General features: G+C 35.3%; 2 protein-coding genes across 4 annotated transcripts in view; one reads left to right on the top strand and one right to left on the bottom strand.

Moving 5' to 3' along the window:
- ANKRD28 (ankyrin repeat domain 28) overlaps nucleotides 1–18,870 on the top strand; it is a 105,301-nt gene that overhangs the window by 70,653 nt on the left and 15,778 nt on the right. For both annotated transcript variants that reach the window (XM_088150751.1, XM_007429263.4), the window contains exons 7-14: nucleotides 554–696; nucleotides 1,624–1,836; nucleotides 3,348–3,426; nucleotides 4,283–4,397; nucleotides 5,204–5,286; nucleotides 14,992–15,055; nucleotides 15,334–15,402; nucleotides 17,335–17,475. In XM_088150751.1, coding sequence (XP_088006877.1) covers nucleotides 554–696; nucleotides 1,624–1,836; nucleotides 3,348–3,426; nucleotides 4,283–4,397; nucleotides 5,204–5,286; nucleotides 14,992–15,055; nucleotides 15,334–15,402; nucleotides 17,335–17,475 — 907 coding nt within the window. The remainder of the gene's footprint in view (nucleotides 1–553; nucleotides 697–1,623; nucleotides 1,837–3,347; nucleotides 3,427–4,282; nucleotides 4,398–5,203; nucleotides 5,287–14,991; nucleotides 15,056–15,333; nucleotides 15,403–17,334; nucleotides 17,476–18,870) is intronic.
- Nucleotides 14,431–18,870, bottom strand: part of PLEKHA8 (pleckstrin homology domain containing A8) — a 158,263-nt gene continuing 153,823 nt past the window's right edge. Inside the window, exons 14-15 of one of the 2 annotated variants that reach the window (XM_088150753.1) lie at nucleotides 15,719–15,789; nucleotides 14,431–15,186 (exon numbers count right to left, since the gene is read on the bottom strand). In XM_088150753.1, the coding sequence (XP_088006879.1) occupies nucleotides 15,763–15,789 (27 nt within the window). In that variant the 3' untranslated portion in view covers nucleotides 14,431–15,186; nucleotides 15,719–15,762. Of the gene's footprint in view, nucleotides 15,187–15,456; nucleotides 15,790–18,870 lie in introns of those variants that run through there. The other variant, XM_088150752.1, reaches the window with a different exon arrangement.

Below are 18,870 nucleotides of genomic sequence, written 5' to 3'. Positions count from 1 at the left end.
TATGCGTGCTCCTCAGTCAGCATATTGTCCTCTGATTGACAAACTGCATTAGCTACCAGTATGCTTCCGGGCTTAATTCAAGGTGCTGTAATGTCCTATAAAGCCCTTCATGACATGGGACTGGGTTATTTGAGGGACCACCTCTCTCTGATTATGTTTACTCATTCCATTAGGTCCAGTGGGAAAGGCATGTTCTGAGTCCTGTCTATTAGGGAGTGCCATCTAATGGGGCCCAAGAAGAGAACCTTTTTTGTTTTGGTGTCTACCCATTGAAACATCTCCCCACCCCCGCAAAGCTGGCCTTTCACAAATCCTTAAAGACATGGTTTTGTCACTGAACTTGGGGATCCGGAGATGTGGCAGAGCCTATGCAATGGTTATACTGATTTGTGTAGTTCTGTTTTTTCCTCAGCTGCTGATTATGTGTGGCTTTGTTGTTGTTGTTGTTATGTGTTTTGTGGTGTTTTGAACTGTTGTTGTCCAGAGTCATGAATTTGAGATGGGTAGTCATATGAAATGAATGAATGAAATTTATTTTATTTTATTTGTTGAGGTTATATTGATGTGGTAAAACTGCTTGTATCCCACGGAGCGGAAGTGACATGTAAAGACAAGAAATCATATACACCATTACATGCTGCAGCATCTGCTGATATGATTAATGTAGTCAAGTACCTTCTTGATCTTGGGGTTGATGTGAGTACAAATGACCCTAAATCACATTATTTCATTAATTAGATAATTTCCTAGGAATAATAATACTGTCATAATATGTGTTTATAAATAGCTAGTATTTTGTATAAGAGTAAACCTGCTAACATTTCAGATTTATTTTTTAAATGTCACTTGATAGATTGTAGTCTGTTTTCTTAGACTTGTATTTCAAGCAATATCCTGAGAGTCTAATTCTTTCAGAAACAGTGTTTAGCGATCATCATTCTCTAAAACCATTATATGGTCTTCAGTATAAGCCATAAGTATTCTCATGACAGTGAATTTATAAAAGTAATAAAGATAATTTACACAGCAGCTACAACTAAGCACCTTTCAGAATACTGAAAAAATGACAAGCTTTGCTCATCATCTCACAAACCTAAAACAAACATGACAGTGGAAAAAATGCAAAATGAAAAATTTAAAAATGCCATATCAATCATAAAGGTATCTTTATTTTCTGTATTTTTGCCTTTTTCATATGAACTTTCAATTACTAATTGTTTTAAACCTTAAATTCCTCCATCAGAATTTGGAGGAATGTCCTTGACTTATCACTTCAAATGAACATATCTAAAATATATTTTATTCAGTGATACTATGGCCTATCCCAGTGTGGTCTGCACTGACAGGCCATAGTTTTTTTTATTCCTGAGAATCTGAGATATATTGGAAGGGATTAAATTGTCCTCTGTGTAATTTTGACTTAGCTGTTTAAATTCAAATTCTGTGGGGGGGGGGTTGAATAAAAGAAACATTGTGATTTCTAAAACTCTTTGAGTATGAATTCTGCTGTGATGGAATAAAAATAATTTAGATGGATGGATGGATGGATGGATGGATGGATGGATGGATGGATGGATATAAGGCTTTAATGAAATTTACATCACTTCTTTTCTTTATTAACAGATGAATGAACCAAATGCATATGGTAATACACCTCTTCATATTGCTTGCTTCAATGGACAAGATATTGTAGTAAATGAACTGATAGACCGTGGTGCTAATGTAAATCAAATGAATGAGAAGGGATTTACACCTTTACACTTTGCTGCTACATCAACTCATGGAGCATTATGTTTAGAGATTCTGGTTTGTAATGGTGCAGATGTAAATGTGAAGGTAAAATAACTGAAAGGTGAATTTTAAATGCTGTAATAATATTTTGAATATCTTTATATATTAATGTTGACATCATCCTTAAAAGTAATTGAAAATAAAACATTCACTTTTAATGCTCAACAAATGCATTTTATTGTGGGAATACTTAGGAAATATCTCAGGATTATACTCATCTGTTAGTTACCAGGCTTCTTTCTGTGACTCACTAAATTAAAGAAACAGCAATAGTTTTGTTAGGCTGTCAGCAGTTTGTCAATGAAATAGCAATACATTTAGTTGTTTGTGAGATCTTGTCTTAATCCAAAGTTTGAAAAATGTATGCTTGATGATCACAGAGATTAAAAAGAAAAATATAGAAAGCTTCCTTTTCCGTATATGGCTAAATACAGTGAAAAATAATAATAAGCAACTTTGAACACTTTAAAAATGTGTATCTGAGAATATTGCTAAAAAAGATAAATATGTGATGCAAAATCATCGAACTTAAACTTTCTTTTGTAAGAAAATGAATGAAAAAGTGGCTGAGATCTCAGTATCTTAGCAGTAAAGATATTAAATGATAAATAATATTTTACTGCTTTTTAAACTTTGTAATGTTTACTTATAGACACGAAGAAATATGTACTTACCTGGCAGTGGAGATACTATGATCATACTAAAAGTAAAATATGTATGGGTACTACATCTCATCATCACTTTTTAACATATCTAGAACTATTCCTCTTTTTCTAAGATGATGAGGGATACAGTGTATAACACAGGAGAAAAATTGGTCTATAGTCTTGAAACTATATATGAATCAATATAGTTAACATCGTTAACTACATTATTACTAACTATAGGATAATGATTCATGATGCTTACAGTTTACTAAATTAAAAATTTTAAAAGCACATAAGGATACGATTTATAATAATAGACCGGTAGTACGCATATGAAAATATTTCCTGAAGTTTAGCATAGTTAATTTTGATTGCAGATTATAAATATATGATAAATGTTCTTAAAAAAATAAAAATATCCTTATGTATTAAGATTGGTGTTTCTAAAATAGATTTTTAAGGATAAGGTTTTATCTCATGTATGTAGTATCTTCAAGAATTTAATAATTGCATAAGGTTTTAGATGCCCTTTGTACTACATTATTTACAGTCTTATATTTAAAACCAAAAGGGCAAGTGAATATGCATAAATACTTATTTACTCTCTATGGACAAGATTTGTGTATTTTTTTGTATGCAGCCTGCCTGCTGTCATTATCTAGACACCAATGGCACAAAAAGAAAAAAAAATCTTTTTTTTTTTTTTTTGTCCCATGTAGCTGTAATAATGATTAGTAAAAATAACAGAATGGTCATCTTGAAAAGTCTATAGTGTTGTTTTGACTTGCCATTATGGGTATATTCTTGTAATGAAAAGTAATATGAACAGGAAAGAAAAATAAACAGCAAATTCTCTATTTAATCTTGGTAATGGTCTTGATAGCCATGGGTTGATTTCTTTTTCCCCAGAGTAAAGATGGAAAAACACCATTACATATGACAGCTATTCATGGAAGATTTTCAAGATCACAAACCATCATCCACAATGGTAAAATTTAAAAAATGTAGTATTAGTAATGTCATTTTGACTGTATTATGGTTCAGAATAATTTGGAATAATTAATTTATTAGTATTTTCTTTAGCCTCTGTTCTGCCCAAATTACTATTTATGTGAATCTGAACATTTTAAAAACAGACTTCAGATTATAATATATATAGGATATTCTTTCTCTTATTCAGAAACCTGAAATTCCACTATGCTCCAGTGCTTGAGTAGTCCAAGTTCTGTTATAGTTTTTCTTCGACATTGCTCATTGCCTTAGAATTTTAAATTTTAACTCCTAACTCTAGAATGTAATGTTATTATTTTTAGTTTCACAAATAGTGAATTTTTAATGAATAAATTCCATAAATAGTGAAGACATCTGCTTGTGAGATGAGATTTTGTCATCTCATTTCAATCTGGTGAATTGTGGTACAAATTTGCTGACAGTATTATTTTCACAAAGTACTAGTATCTGGAACAGTGAAACTAACATATATCACCCTATGGTCACAAGAATAAAATACACATTTAAATTAGTGTGTGTTTAAATCATAGAACAATTTTCTACTTGCGAAAAACGTTAAAATATTCTCATTGCAAAATATATTTGGGTCTTGTTATCCATATTGCATAGGAGGAAACAACAGTTGATGTTATTGTGTATTCTCTTTGTTTTTTAACTTTTTTTCTTTTTCAAACATGAAAAATAGCTATTAGTTATACAGCTGCACTGTTCATAGAATTTATTCTTAGCTTCACCATTTGAAAATCCCTGATAACACGTTTTCAAATGTGAATTCATTTATTTAACCATTTATATGCTTATGCAGCTATACTTTATATTGATTTAATATTCAGGAGCTGAAATAGACTGTGAAGATAAGAATGGAAATACACCATTGCACATAGCAGCCAGATATGGCCATGAACTGCTCATCAACACACTGATTACAAGTGGTGCTGATACAGCAAAGTAAGCAGTATTTAAAATTTTTAATTATGTCCAAATGTAGAATATTATGGGTATGCAAAAGTTGCAAAACTGATGGATTCAGGAATGGAACTTTCTATGAACTTCTTCATAATAAACTTCTTCTGGACCATTTTAGCCTGGGGATGTCTGGCAATTTCAGTGGCATGGTCAGAAAGAGGTTCATCATGATCTAGAAGGGAAATAGAACAAGGGTTTTGCACATACCTAAAATGCATGTTAATCCGGAAGGTTATGAGCGATAAGCGACACCTTAATTAATTTTAGTGCCTCAGTAATACAGTGGTACAAGTTATAAAGTCCTATTTTAGAACATAAGCAAGAGTCTCATTAAAATATAATATAGTATTCTGCATAAAAGCCAGCAAATTTGTCTAGGTAAAGTGGCACTTGAAAAGATACAAAATACCCAGTCCATATCTAGTGAAATATGATTGTTTACAATAGAAAACATTTTACATAGCAATTTCCAGATAACTTACTAGTTTGAATATTATATGATGAATAGAGTTCATAATTATTTTTTAAATCCAGCCTGTTTATATGCAATCTAATATGATATCCCTCCAAATTATACCAAAAAAGTATTTACATAGGGCTCAAATTTAATTGACTATCATTCTGACAGGAAACTCTATCTTGATTGAACAGTCAAGTTTAAATGTATTAGGAGATTTTCACTCTAGGAAAGGCAATTAAATATGTCCATAAAAAATGGAGTTTGGCATGACATCTTGCAATATATCTATTGTAATGAGACCGTGATGTCTGATTATGGTGTATCTTAGGCGGGGTATACATGGAATGTTTCCTCTCCATTTGGCAGCATTAAGTGGATTTTCAGACTGTTGCAGAAAGCTGCTTTCATCAGGTAAGCTATTTAAATTAATTTTAACTCTTCTCCTTTAAACCTTGCTTGCATATTAAAGAACAGAATTTGGTATTATCAAGGCAAATCCATTGTAAAAGTTGTTCCTATAGCAGAGCTAGGCACTGATAATTATTGAGAGTTATGGTCTTGTCCCTGATCTACAGTCTTTAAATTGATGGAAAAGTATGGCTGTGATGGAAATTCCTACTTCTACACTTGACTCCAAATTAGGCTGCCTGTTTAGTTGATTCTGCAACCTGTGAATTTAACTTTTGCAGAATAACAACATTCAGTAAGAAGAGTAAAGGCTTTTGGATGGTAAGCATCAAAATCAAAAGAACATCCCCTCAAAATATTAACGTTTTATCAGCTCTGACAGGGGATGCGGTGGCGCAGCGGCTTAATGACGCTGAAAGTTGCCGGCCAGAAATGGTCGACACTTCAGCGATTCGAGCCCAGCTCCGCGCAGCAGAGTGAGCTCCTGCTTCCTCCCCAGCTCCTGCCAACCCAGCAACTCGAAAACTTACATGAGTAGATAAATGGGTACTCTCACCCCAGTGGGAAAAATGCTGACGGTGCTTGCACGGGAGACGGGACCAGTTGCCAGTAACGCGGAAGCCACGCATGCCCAAAAAAGGTGCAAAGCAACGGAAACCCCGCCTCCTGCACTCGCCAGCTGGGCTCTGCTCTAGGAAGGAGGCAATGGCAAACCACTTCCAAAACACCTTGCCTTGAAAACTGCAGGGACTCGTCCAGGCAGTCGTTGCAGAATCGGTCACAATTGAGTGTGGATTAAAAAAAAAAAAAATCAGCTCTGACACTCATACACTGCAGAACAGGACTTGTGTCTCCATCCTGTTTCAGCATCCCATGACTCTGGAAAAGCCACTCCTGAGACAGGATGAGGAGATCCGTTGAAACTTGCAACCTAAAGTAAGAGATGGAAGCTTGAGGCTAAGGGGAACAATATCTGAGTTCTCTCTTAACAGTTCCTCGAAACCAGTGTTTCCCAATCTGGGCAACTTGGAGATGTGTAGACTTCAAGTCCACATTTCTTTGCACTGGCCATACAGGTTGGGAAACACTGTTTTTAACAAAAATGCCTTCTATTCACATAACAGGCATTTTGGGAACAACATTCATGAGATGTATGCTTAAAAGGAAGATAGATTTGATGTATTCTCATATAATACATTTTGAACAGTTAAAATGTGTTACTAATGCAGTAAGCAGCATGATTCTTGACTGGATTAAAATACTTTATACACAAATCTATTGTAGTTATCTATTAGCCTAGTAATAGATTGTGTTAATAGTAGTTTCTGTTAGATAATAGTAATAAATAGTGGTAGTAATCAAGGCATTTTTACTTTTTAGAGCATGAGCAAGTCATGTAACTTTATCTAAAATATTGCGAATTCTACTAGAGTTTTGTCAACTTACTTCTTTAAAGCCTTAATGAGTATAATGGTTATAAGCCATCATGTGTATGCAAAAATAAATAATCCCAAATTTGTGTGATGTTACATCATTTGCAGAATGGTAAACATGGATTGATTATGTGCCATCAAGTCAGTGTTGACTCTCAGCAACTATGTAAACAGATTTTCTCCATGATAACCTGTCTCTAACCTGGTCTTTCAGGTCTTCCAACAGTGCACCCATTGTCATTGTAATTGAGTCCATTGATCTTGCTGCTGATGGTCTTATTCTTCCCTTTCCTTCCATCTTTCCCAGCATTAGAGCCTTCCCCAGAGAGCAGGTCTTCACATAACATGTGCTAAGTAGGATAATTTGAGCCTAGTCATTTGTGCCTCAAGTGAGAACTCTGGATTGATTTGTTCAATGATCCATGTGTTTGTTTTCTTGGCTGTCCATAGCATTTGCAGGAGTCTTCTCCAACACCAGAGTTCAAAAGCATCAATAGTCTTTCAGTCCTGCTTCTTCAAAGTCCTGTTTTCACTTCCATAGAATGTCACAAGGAATACTGTTGCTTGCACTATTCTGATTTTTATAGATATAGCATCACAGCATCTTGATATCTTTTCCAAGGTCTTCATTGCTATTCTACCAAGTGCTAGTCTGCGACATATTTCTTAACTATTTGTTCCTTTACTGTTGATGGTTGATCCTAAAAGGAAGAAGCCATCCACCACTTCAGTATTGTCACTGTCAGTTCTAAGGCTGGTTGTTGTACCTGTTGTCATTAGTTTGGTCTTCTTTGTATTTAATTTTAAACCCATTTTTTCACTGTGCTTCTTGACTTTTATTACTAAAGTTTGGAGGTCATTTGCATTTTCAGCTATCAGAGTAGTGTAATCAGCATAGTGTAGGTTATTGATGTTTCTTCCTCTAGTTTTAAAACTATGCTCAGCTTTTTCCAATCCAACTTCTCTTAATATATATTCAGCATGCAGGTTGAATAAGTAAGGGGAGAGTATATAAGCTTGTCTTACTCCTTTGCCAACCTGGAGCCAGTCTGTTTCTCCATGTTCTGTCCATACTGTGGCTTTCTGACCTGTGTACAAGTTTCTCATGAGGACACTGAGATGTTCTGGGATTCCCATTTTTTCTAAGCACATTCCACAGCTTGACCTGATCTACAGAATCAAAGGCCAATTACTGTTCTTGCTATACCCTTCCTAGCGATAAAAGCAGTACTGTTCCTTTTTCATGTCCTGAGTAGTAAACAGTATGAGCTTCTGAATGAAAGTATCCAATCCCAATCCATCTCAATTTGCTGATGCTTAAGATGTCACTATGTAGTCATTTAATCTTTCACAGTGTTGAGCTTTCCCATGTTCATGCTTCTTACATTGCATGTTCCCACCATAATTCTGCCTTTGCAGCTTTGGATTTTCTTTTCCAGTATGGCAACATCTGCAACTAAATATCCTGAAGGCTTTAATCTAGCCATGTCATAAACACCATTAGTATTCTGAAAGATCCTCAGCCTTTCCCTAGTAGCACGTTGAGTGCTATTTGACCTGAGGGGCCCATCATTCGGCACTATATTGTCAATCATTGTATATTTTCCATCCATGTGATTTTATTGGCAAAAATGCAGGAGTGATTTATCATTGCCTTCTCCCATGCAGTATGAATTGATGCGTTTGCCACTGTCACTAAAGGGGTCGTTTGCCTCCAACATTTTCCTGTATCGCTGCTGCCCAATATAGGTGCCTGCTTGTTTTGGTAAATATTAAGGGAAGAAATTTGAAATAATGCAAATCATGTGAATCTGTTTCTTGCAATGTGTCATTGCCTAATACAGTCTGTAACACACATACACACTTGATCTTAGCTCAAAGGCTATGTATTGTATTATATTGATAATACAGGATAGGTTTTAGAATATGTTACCGTAATAAGAGCAGTGTTGCAGTCTAAGAAGTAACATTGCCTATATTATTATAAGACATTCTAAAAGCCTATATTGTATTATCAATCCCAAATGTAGCAGCCATAGAGGGGAAATAAATCTGTATTCTAAATACACCAAAAAAGAATTCCTAGTCTCTCCATATGCTTTCTTACACCATTCATTTGATCCTTCCATATGGTTTTCAGATGTCTGGCAAAAAGTGGACATGTCCTCCTTTTTGTTCTCATGTCTTCCATCTGTCAGGCATAGCCTTAAAATCAACTATTCTCCAGCTTTTTAATTATCTTTTTGTTTTATTTTTGTTTGTTTTTTAAATGTTTTATTTTGGACTGTTTTCACAACAGTGGTCATTCAAACTTTTGTGTATTGTGACCCTGTAAATTGTCTCCTTCTTTCTTTCCCTTGTTCATCAACAGATTTGACAGCCTAGATTTATGTTACTTAATTTATTTCCTGATTCCAGTGATCAGTTTCAATCCAACCCTTCTATGGTCCAGTGATCACAGTATGGTCAATGATCACCGTAGTCAGCAGATGATATGACTTGTCATAGGTTTCTGTGGTGAAATTTGAAAAGTGTGTTTTGATTCTATATTATCACTAGCATGTGTTCTTGAAAATAAAGATTTGGGAAAATACTGCAATTGAAAAACCAGTCTTTTGGATGCTGAAAAAGTAATTTCATATACATGTAGGTCTAAGTACATTTTTTTTTGCAGTTTTTTGCTGTAATTTTCATCACAGATGCCAAGAAAGTTAAATAGTGTGATCTCCATTCCCCCCCATTTGTCTCCTTTCCAATTGTCCATGTTCTCCTTTGCCTGTTCAGATATCTGGTAACACAATTCTTGCATCATCTGTTATTCTTGTTATGATATTATATAGGACTCCTTCAGTAATGACTCCCCCCTTAGGTACAGTGTACCTCTGGATACCTGGGTGATCCCCTGTCTATTACATTTTACAAGAGTAGTAAAAACATGGCTATCTCCAAATGATGGTGTATCAGCTGTTAGTTATTGCTTTATTTTTAATCACTCAATCGATCTCATATTAATACTACTGCAAATTCAAAAAAAGTGAAATTTAATCTGTGGATTGTTCAAATGATTATTGGAGCACTTTATACCTAACATTTCTGAACATTTGCTGTCTACATCTAAATTCTTCTTTTGTCAGTATTTTTAAGGGAAATCTTTTGTGAGCCGGAGTAAAATTTGAAGATTTGAATCTAGATGTAATGGAAGGCATAGGCGAGGAGGAGACTGGTGTGAGAGATCAAGGCTATCAGGAGGGAGGGGGTGCATTCCAGAGGAAGGGGCAAGGCAAGCACTTTCTCAGCCTGCAGCAGGGCCGTGAGAAGAAGAGGCTGAGGCTAGCCCTTCCCTAGACTCCCACAGGGTATATCCACTAGTAGCTTTTGGATAGGTTTAGTCTGGCGAGATTCTGTCTATAGTGTGTAAGCAAATAAAGGAACTACACTGGACTGGACTGCTTCATTGTTGTTCTTGGGCTGAACCTGACACCAAGAGCTAGCTTTAATTAAATTTGCATGCTAATTTCTACATCAGGCTATCATTGAAAACTAAAACAGCTAAAACATATTTGAGAATTTGGAATGACTATTCCTTTAAGTTCTACTTTTATTACTAAGAAAGGCTAGTTTCAATTTTCTGTACCAAGCAAACTTTGTACAAAATTGTTCATATTACAAGAGAACAGTGTTCATGCATTGTGAAATTCAGTCTCCTTGGGGTATATAGCTGTTCTTAATGAGGAGAGTCTGCTCCATAATGTACATATCAACAGTAAGAAAATACGGCTTATTTGTGATATGGTTTTTAAAAATATAACTCGGTTTGCAAATTACGGTTTTCAGATAGTGTTTTTTTAAAAAATTGGTTAAACAAATGCACGTGTAATAAGGGAACATGGCACTCTCAGGGTTTCTCCCATTCACACCCAGCCCTCTGGGGAACCAGGAGAGGATTAAAAGGGAAATCCTTGCCCCATCCTGGGTCTGGCTAAATACAAAAAGGAAAAGAAAAACAAAAACTTCAGGAATCAGTTGCTCAGCCAAGTTGAGGCAGGCAATAGAAGGTAACCAGTCAATTCCAGATTGAAACAAAAATCAACTTTATTAAAAATGTCAAAAGAAAATAAGTTTCCACACATAAAACATACAGTTTGAATACAAAATACCCTAACACAATTCTAACTATAGCTAAATAACTTTCAACCTTGCCTGAGGGAACTCTGAGGGAACTCTGAGGACGAGCAAACTCCCTCAAAAAAGATGCCCAAAACTCTTCCTGCCAGAATCTGCCAGAATCCTGTTCCTTTCCTTTATTGGTCCTCAGGGATCAGGTGACTGCCTCTGATAAGATTGTCTTTTGATTGAAAGGGCCAGCTGCTCCCCAATACAGCATGATATTAATGTCTTTGGTCAGTATGTTCTACTTCTCCACTGTATTAATCCTTAATCCTTAATATAGTGGATTAATACTTAATCCACTATAGTGTTAAGAACAAACTTAACATTAATTTTTAGGAATCACATATTTGGTGTTCTCTTTTTTCCTAATCATGTGAATATTCTGAGTTACTATGGGAATATAAACAATGAAAATTAGGGTATGAAATTATAATTAAAGAGATGACATCTCTGATTTAGTAACATACATTATATCCAGAAATGTATTTAATATATATAGGATGGTTGTAAGAAGTGGTTTAGAAGGTTTTGAAGTAGTGCTTTGATCATAGAAAACTCTTCTTCCTCTTCATTCTCTATCCAAAGCTTTCTGTTTTAATCAAACAGTCGTTAGCTTTCATATGCATTTATTTATAAAATTTGTTTCCTGGATTATAAAGCATTGTTCGTTCCTGTTTTGCAATCCTGCTTTGAAAGAGTGTCTAAAATAGGAGCTTGGTCTTGCTGCCCAAGTATTTGCTGGTACCAGGTTTCTGCCTTCTCAAGAGATAGAATCATGTCCCTAATTTTTTGTTGTAAATCTAAAATGCAGTGTAAGATCTGGAGAATTCCTGCTGTTTCCTAAGCTTAGAGAAGGATTCTGTGTAGTGCATAAACAAAGCTTTCTGTCCAACAACTTGACCTAGAGGAAAGGTCAAAGATTTGCTTTGCCTTTTTGCTTGCTAGGCAGTCAGCATACCCATTGAGCAGAGAGGCAATGTCATATACTTATACTGCAGTTCAGAGCTGGGAACGGAATGTGAAAGTGGCTCAGTTGACTTTGCCTCTGCAAGTGATAGGAATTCAGAGGTCAGGTTGCCTATCAGACATAGCAGCAAGTTTATACTCAAACTGAAGGCAGAGGTCAGCTGTCTTGCTGTGCTTTTGCTGTGATAAAAATTTCTTGGGAAGGTGGTGGGATTCACCTTATGCTGTTCTTATTTTTAAGAGCTTAGCTGAGTTCTCTCCTGACCTCAATCCATAATTCAGCCACAATGGCAAGGTACAGCCTGATTAAAGTAGGAAATAATGAACTGAGCCCTTCATACAAAAGAAGGAGGGAAGTATTCAAATAATTCGCAAGTTCACACTACCCTAAACGATACAGTCATGAAAGAGTAATTACACTTTTTTAACATATGTGAACATATAAATATTTCACCTTCATTTGGACAGGATAAAGAAATAAAGGTGATGTAATTGAACAAAAAAATTATGAAAAATTGACTTTGCAATCATTTATTCAACAAAAAATTAACATATATGCCATTTCATTCTGTGGAAAAAGTAAATACACTTTTGGCTCTAATATCTGGCATTGCCCTCTTTGGCAGAAACAACCTCAAGTAGACATTTCTTGTAACTGTCTGCCAGTCTCTGACATCAACTAGGGGGAATTTTTTTCCCATTCCTCCAATGCAGAATTTTTTCAGTTGTGCAATGTTTGAGGGATTTCTTGCACTCGGAGCCTGTTTCAAATCATCACAGCATCTCAGTGGGATTTAGATCTGGGCTTTGACTTGGCCGTTCCAGAACCCTTTATTTCTTTTATTCAGCCATTCCTTGGTGGATTTACTGGAATGTTTAGGATCATTGTCATGCAGCAAGGCCCACTTTCAGTCCTCTGACAGATGGTCCCATATTATCCTCAAGTAACTTCTGGTGCAATGATGAATTCATAGAGGATTCTATGATGGTGAGCTGCCCAAGCTTTGATGCAGCAAAGCAGCCCCAAACATTTCTACTACCAGGCTTTAAGGTCTCAGGTTCTTCTGATAAAATGCCATCTTTGCTTTTCACCAAACATGTCTTTTGGTACTGTGGCCAGATAACTCTTTCTTTACCTCATCTGTCCAGGGCACATTGTTTCAGAAGTCCTGGTCTTTGCTTAGATGTTCATGAGCAAATTTCAGCCTTGCTCTGATGTTCTTTCAGGACAGCAAAGGTTTCCTCCTGGCACACCTCTCATGTAGATCTAATTTGTGCAGCTTCTTTCTAATGGTAGACTCATGCACTTTGACATCAGTAGTGGCAAGAGCTACCTGTGGGTCAAGTGATGAAATTCTGTGGTTCTTAGAGACTTCTTTCAGCATCTTGCATTCTGCTCTTGGGCTGAACTTGCTGGGATGGCCTGTCCTGGGCAAGTTGGAAGGTATTTGAAATCTCCACTTGTAGATAATCTTCTGGACAGTGGAATGATTGATGCCCAATTATTTGGCAATCTTTTTAAATCCCTTCCCAGACTCATAGGCATCTATAAACTTCTTTCTGAAGCTCTCAAAGAGCTCTTTCAATCTAGGTATGGTGATACCACACACTTCAACAACAAAGAGCATATCAAAGTAAACATCTGAGGTTTAAATAAGACAGATTCCTCCCAGATCCTCTCTAACAATGTTTGCTCCTGATCTGGTGCACCTAATTCTAATTTTAGGTATTTGAGGTAGTGATAAATGTAGGGATGTACTTACTTTTTCCACATACGAAATGTGCATTTATGTTTATTACAAAAAGTAAATGGTGCATGATATTTGTTATATCCCCTTTATCTATCAGTATTGTTGAAATGAAGATCAAATATCTGTACTTTGATATTTGTTGAAAAAGCCAAAAATTTCAGTAGGGTGTACTTTTTAACTTGACTGTACGTGCCATCTACAATTAAATTGATGGACTGTTTTTAAACTAAATTCTGGGGTTTTTTTCCCTAGATAAAAGAAACAACTATAGTTTCTATTTCATAATGAAACTACTATAGAGTAATTTCCATGAAAGGAAACTACTAAGTAGTTTTTTTATCAAATTTGGTGCTGGGAGGAAGGAATAGAATGGTGGTAGACACTTAACAAGTGTTACAAGTTTGCTTACAATATTATTAGCTTAACCAATTGGGGTTAAAGAGAGTGGCCCAGGATTCCGAGTTTCCTCTCACCAGGTCTGTACCACTTTATTTTCAACATTGCTATAGGAAAAATGTCTAATCTGTAATATCATTTTTAAATAGCAAAAAGAACTATTTCCTATTTTCTTGCTCCTGTCCATTATTGTGTATTATTTTTATTTTAATCCCTTGATAGGACAAGAATTAAATACAGATATACTTTCTTTGTTTAATTTTTGAAGCACTTTCACATTTAACTGATGTGAATATATGATCTAAGCATTTCTTCTTGAGAACTATTGTACAGTTTAAAATCTTATAGCTCTTTAATAAAAGTTCAGATTAAGAGAGGTTTAAACTAGAAATTAACGTAATACCTTCCTGATTTCATAAAATACAAGACTTTGAATAGAAGAGGTATCTGAAAAGATTATTTTATTTCTGATCAATTCAGTGGTACATGAAGGATATAAAAAGAAATTGTTTCCAATTTCAGTCTAGGTACACATCTTGTTTATATCAACTCAGGCAATTCTAATCCTATGAATGAATTATGATTAGTAAACAAGACAGAGACATAAATCAGTTTTGTTTTATTTAGGTAAACTATACATTATACTGATTTTCCATTCTCCAAGTTTGCATTTAGCACAGGTCTCTACTTCAGTATAAAAATAAAATCTTGATCTCCTGGCTTTTGCTAAGAAAGGGATAGACAGAACTGTGTATTTGTAGCCTCTTCAACATTACACTGGGCCATAGCTTAGTATTCTGTCTTAAAAGGTAAATTATTGGTTTCTCAAAACTAAGATTAAAATCACTTTTCACATATTAACTAAACATACTGTTGGTATTTGTTATCTTTCTATAGTCAAGTACGCATAAGGAGGATTGCTTCATGGCATGTTCTGTCAAATTGACAAAGTTGATGAATTTTATCAGTTTCACAAAATCCTTCTTTCATAGGCTTTGAAATAGATACTTCAGATGACTTTGGCAGGACCTGCCTTCATGCAGCTGCCGCTGGAGGGTATGTATCTTTGTAGTTTAAGTTTTACATTTTGGATTTGAGAGTATGTATATTCATATAAAGCATAACATTAATTCTGTTAGAGGATTTATATATCACTTATTAACATTGTTGGCATAAACACATGGAGATGTAATTGTGTATAGGAAATCTAAATTACTAGAGAATTTATAGTGCTATTTTATTAAAAGATTATTTGCAGTAATTAAAGACAGAGTCAAAGGACATGTCATTCTTAAAAAGAATAATCAGATATTAACATTTGATTCAACTTTCAGAAATTTGGAGTGCCTCAATCTGCTGCTCAACACAGGTGCAGATTTCAATAAAAAAGACAAATTTGGAAGGTAAGAGAGAATTACACAAGGGTAGCTCTGCATAAAGATACATATGGTGGTATAAGCAGGAGGCTGTTTATGTTTAAACTATGAAGGCAGTCACGTTATTGCTGCCCAAAAAGGAATATTGTTGCTATACCAGCCAAAGGTGGTGTAGGCACTTTATTTATTTACTCACTCACTCACTTATTATATTTGCATGCTGCTTATTGCTAAAGGCTCTGAGTGGCTAACAGTCAGAAACATCATAAAAAGAACATTTCAACAAAAATAGACCCACTGAAATCATAATCATAAGAATCATAATAGAATCATAAAGGATACAAAAAATATAGTCATATATCTGCCAGCACGTGTCTTTCTCCTTGGCTAGATAGAAAAGCCAGGTCTGCTCTCCTGAAATGTAAGAGGGAAGAGTTAGACCGGATTTCCGTAGGGAAAGAATTCTAAAGCATCGGGGCAATGATCAAAAACATCTATTTTCTAAGTTCTGTGAAATGGCATTCTTGGATAGATGGGACCTGGAAGGACTTAATCCTATGTGATCAGTTTGGACAGGCAGATGAATATGGGAGAAGGCAGTCCTACAGATAACCAGGCCCAGAGCTATGTAGGACTTTAAAAGTGAGAACCAGTATTTTGAAGGCTGTCCTTAGCCTTGTTCAAACATCATGCTAAGTTATAGTATTTTATTGCTTTAAACAATACACATACTTACCCATTCAGCTTATTTAGTAAATTGTGGCTAAAGGAATCCTAGCTTAGCAGCATATATAAATACAACCGTGGTGTTGTCAGGAGTCATATTTGGTGTCTTAGCTCTTACCAGGCCATCACTCTGTCTAGACAATAGTTCAGAGATGTACATCCTCATGATTTCCATGTTTTACAAGTTACAGAGCTGGATATCATGAGCATACCAGCCATACTTTTTCCTAAAATCCCAGAAGCTCCATATATAGTAGATGTTAAATAGCATTGGTGGGAAATAGTACTCTGTGGCATTCATAGCTTAACTGCTGTTACCCAATATTACTTTCAAAATTGCCTCACAAAAGCGGAATTATTACATATCAGTGCTCCCTATCACCAATCCTTGGTGATGATACAGAAGAATATTGTAGCTAAGAGTAACAAAGGCTGTTAAAATACTAAGTTGGAGAGCAAAACTGCAATTGAAAAAGTTCAATATTTATTGGCATTTAATAAATGATAGTAATTCTGACAGTTGTCAGTAAATTTTAGAATAATTTCATCTTGTCATAATTGTTCTATCAGTGATACTATTTAAAGGAGAAACTGAGAGATCTTTATTTATGGAGAAATTAATTACTGATATTTGTACTTCAGTCTCAACCTTACTGATGAGTATGTAATTTTAACTTTTGTTTGATCAAACTTGATTCCACAGGTGAAGTGGTCATTAGAAGACATATTCTTGGTAGAGTTCAAAAGTAAAAAAAATCCCTTTTTTTTTTCTTACCCTAAACAATGCTTCTGATTGAATTCTGCTTTATGGCATTAGATTCAGCACTAAAGGTTTATCAGTACTGATCCAAAAATCAGGTCAACAGTATCTTCTCACTCAGCTCATTGTGAAAGTAAATGAAAGCTTTGTACTCCATACTGGTTGTGTCCTCTGTATTAGGACCTATGAAAAGTCCCCACAGCATACCTAAAATACTAATGTATTTTAGCTGTATATATAAATGATATGCATACACACGCACTATACTCAGTAAAAAAAAATCCATTAGTAGGAGTTAGATAGTACTAATTGGTGTAAAACATGTATTTGATTAAAATACTCTCTGAGTAAGAGACATCCAGAAAAGAAGAATTAGAGAAACGTTTATTAGCTAGTCATGCATCAGAGGTAATTTTTTCAGTGTATAACACTGTACATATTTCTGTTTTTTTTAAAATATATATATACTACAGAGCTCCACTCCACTACGCTGCTGCCAACTGTAATTACAAGTGTCTGTTTGCCCTTGTGGGTTCTGGAGCTAGTGTAAATGACCTTGATGAAAGAGGTTGTACACCACTACACTATGCAGCTGCATCAGACACTGATGGAAAGTAAGTATGGCACTCTTTTTGAAATGATAGGATTCATTCCTATACTTTCTTACTTGGACAGACCTGATTCAACTCTAAATTTTCTTTGAACTAAAAATAAGTATTTATTTATTGATCATATTTGTATAGCCACCCATCTTACAAGAACCAATAAATACATATAAAACAATCATTAAAAACTATGAAAACACACACAAAACAGGAGAGGATGATGTTAACCATAGTAAGGGAGCCATAGCAAAATTTCCCTGGTCCCCTGGGACCCCCAGGCCTGATCACATAGCCAGGTCTTGAGGGATTTGTGGAATGGGATTAACCTCACTTCCGGGGGGAGAAGATTCCACAAGGCAGGTGCCAGTACAGACAAGGCCTGCCTCCTGGGACCCACCAAATGTAATACCCTGACAGGTGGGACCCACAGCATACCTTCTCTGCCAGACCTGACGGGACCAGCAGATGTAATCAGGGAGAGGCAGTCCCTCAGATAACCTGGCCCCATGCCATGAAGGACTTTAAAGGTCAAAAACAGCACCTTGAATTGGACCCAGAGGCAAACTGGCAACCAATGCAACTCGTAGAGCAGAGATGTAATATGATTTGTAATATGATTTGCTATAAATATTCAACGTCATCTGTATTACCTATATGCTACAATCCAGTAATATTTTCCTTCCAAATAGCAGAATCATGTTTCTTGACAGATTATTTTTAAAAGACAAATAGAGACTTTATAAGAGAGCAGTCTGTTATGATAATTGGAATGTTATTCTCCTGCATATTCAATCTATGTGAATACACAGCGCTAAGATGTTACCAAAAAGAAAGAGAACCCAATTATTCCTATTGAAGTAAATGACTCATATTAAGAAAAAAAATATTCCAGTGTTTAACTAATTTTTTGTTAAGACTCTCATTGTAAAATATAATATACAAAGGTGAACAAATTTGTAACTGAAACAAAGATAAATCTTATTCAACCTTGTCTCCTCTCAAACTGTGCTGGTCAATAGTTTCTATGATTCTCAGTCAGGATTGCTGCCACATGTGATCTGAATTGCAGTAGCATCTAAAAGGGACCAAACTGGAAAAAGCAGCATAGTTTGGTAATCAAACCATATTACTGATATAATTAGTAGTAGCTTTTTTGCCAATGTAGTTATACTGCTCATAGTTTTCAGTAACAGAGAACAGGGTGGAAGCAAAGGTCTGTTCGCTTCACTCTACTGCAGCAGTTTCCAAGCTTTTTTTTTTTTTTTTATGTAGATGTCTTGGAAACTTTTGTGGGCTATTTGTTTTTAGATACCGGTATTGTAACTGCTGAAGGTGCAAAAAACTTTGGTTCATATTGATGACACACACATGCACATTATTTAAATTCAAAGAACATTACATTTA

Source organism: Python bivittatus, unplaced genomic scaffold (assembly GCF_059951505.1).
Source record: "Python bivittatus isolate LINGU-HERP-01145 unplaced genomic scaffold, Pbiv_v1 ctg000610_np1212, whole genome shotgun sequence".
In the NCBI taxonomy this organism is placed as follows: domain Eukaryota; kingdom Metazoa; phylum Chordata; class Lepidosauria; order Squamata; family Pythonidae; genus Python; species Python bivittatus.
The sequence above is the reverse complement of the archived record's forward strand: the minus strand, read 5'-3'. Positions and strand labels throughout refer to the sequence as shown.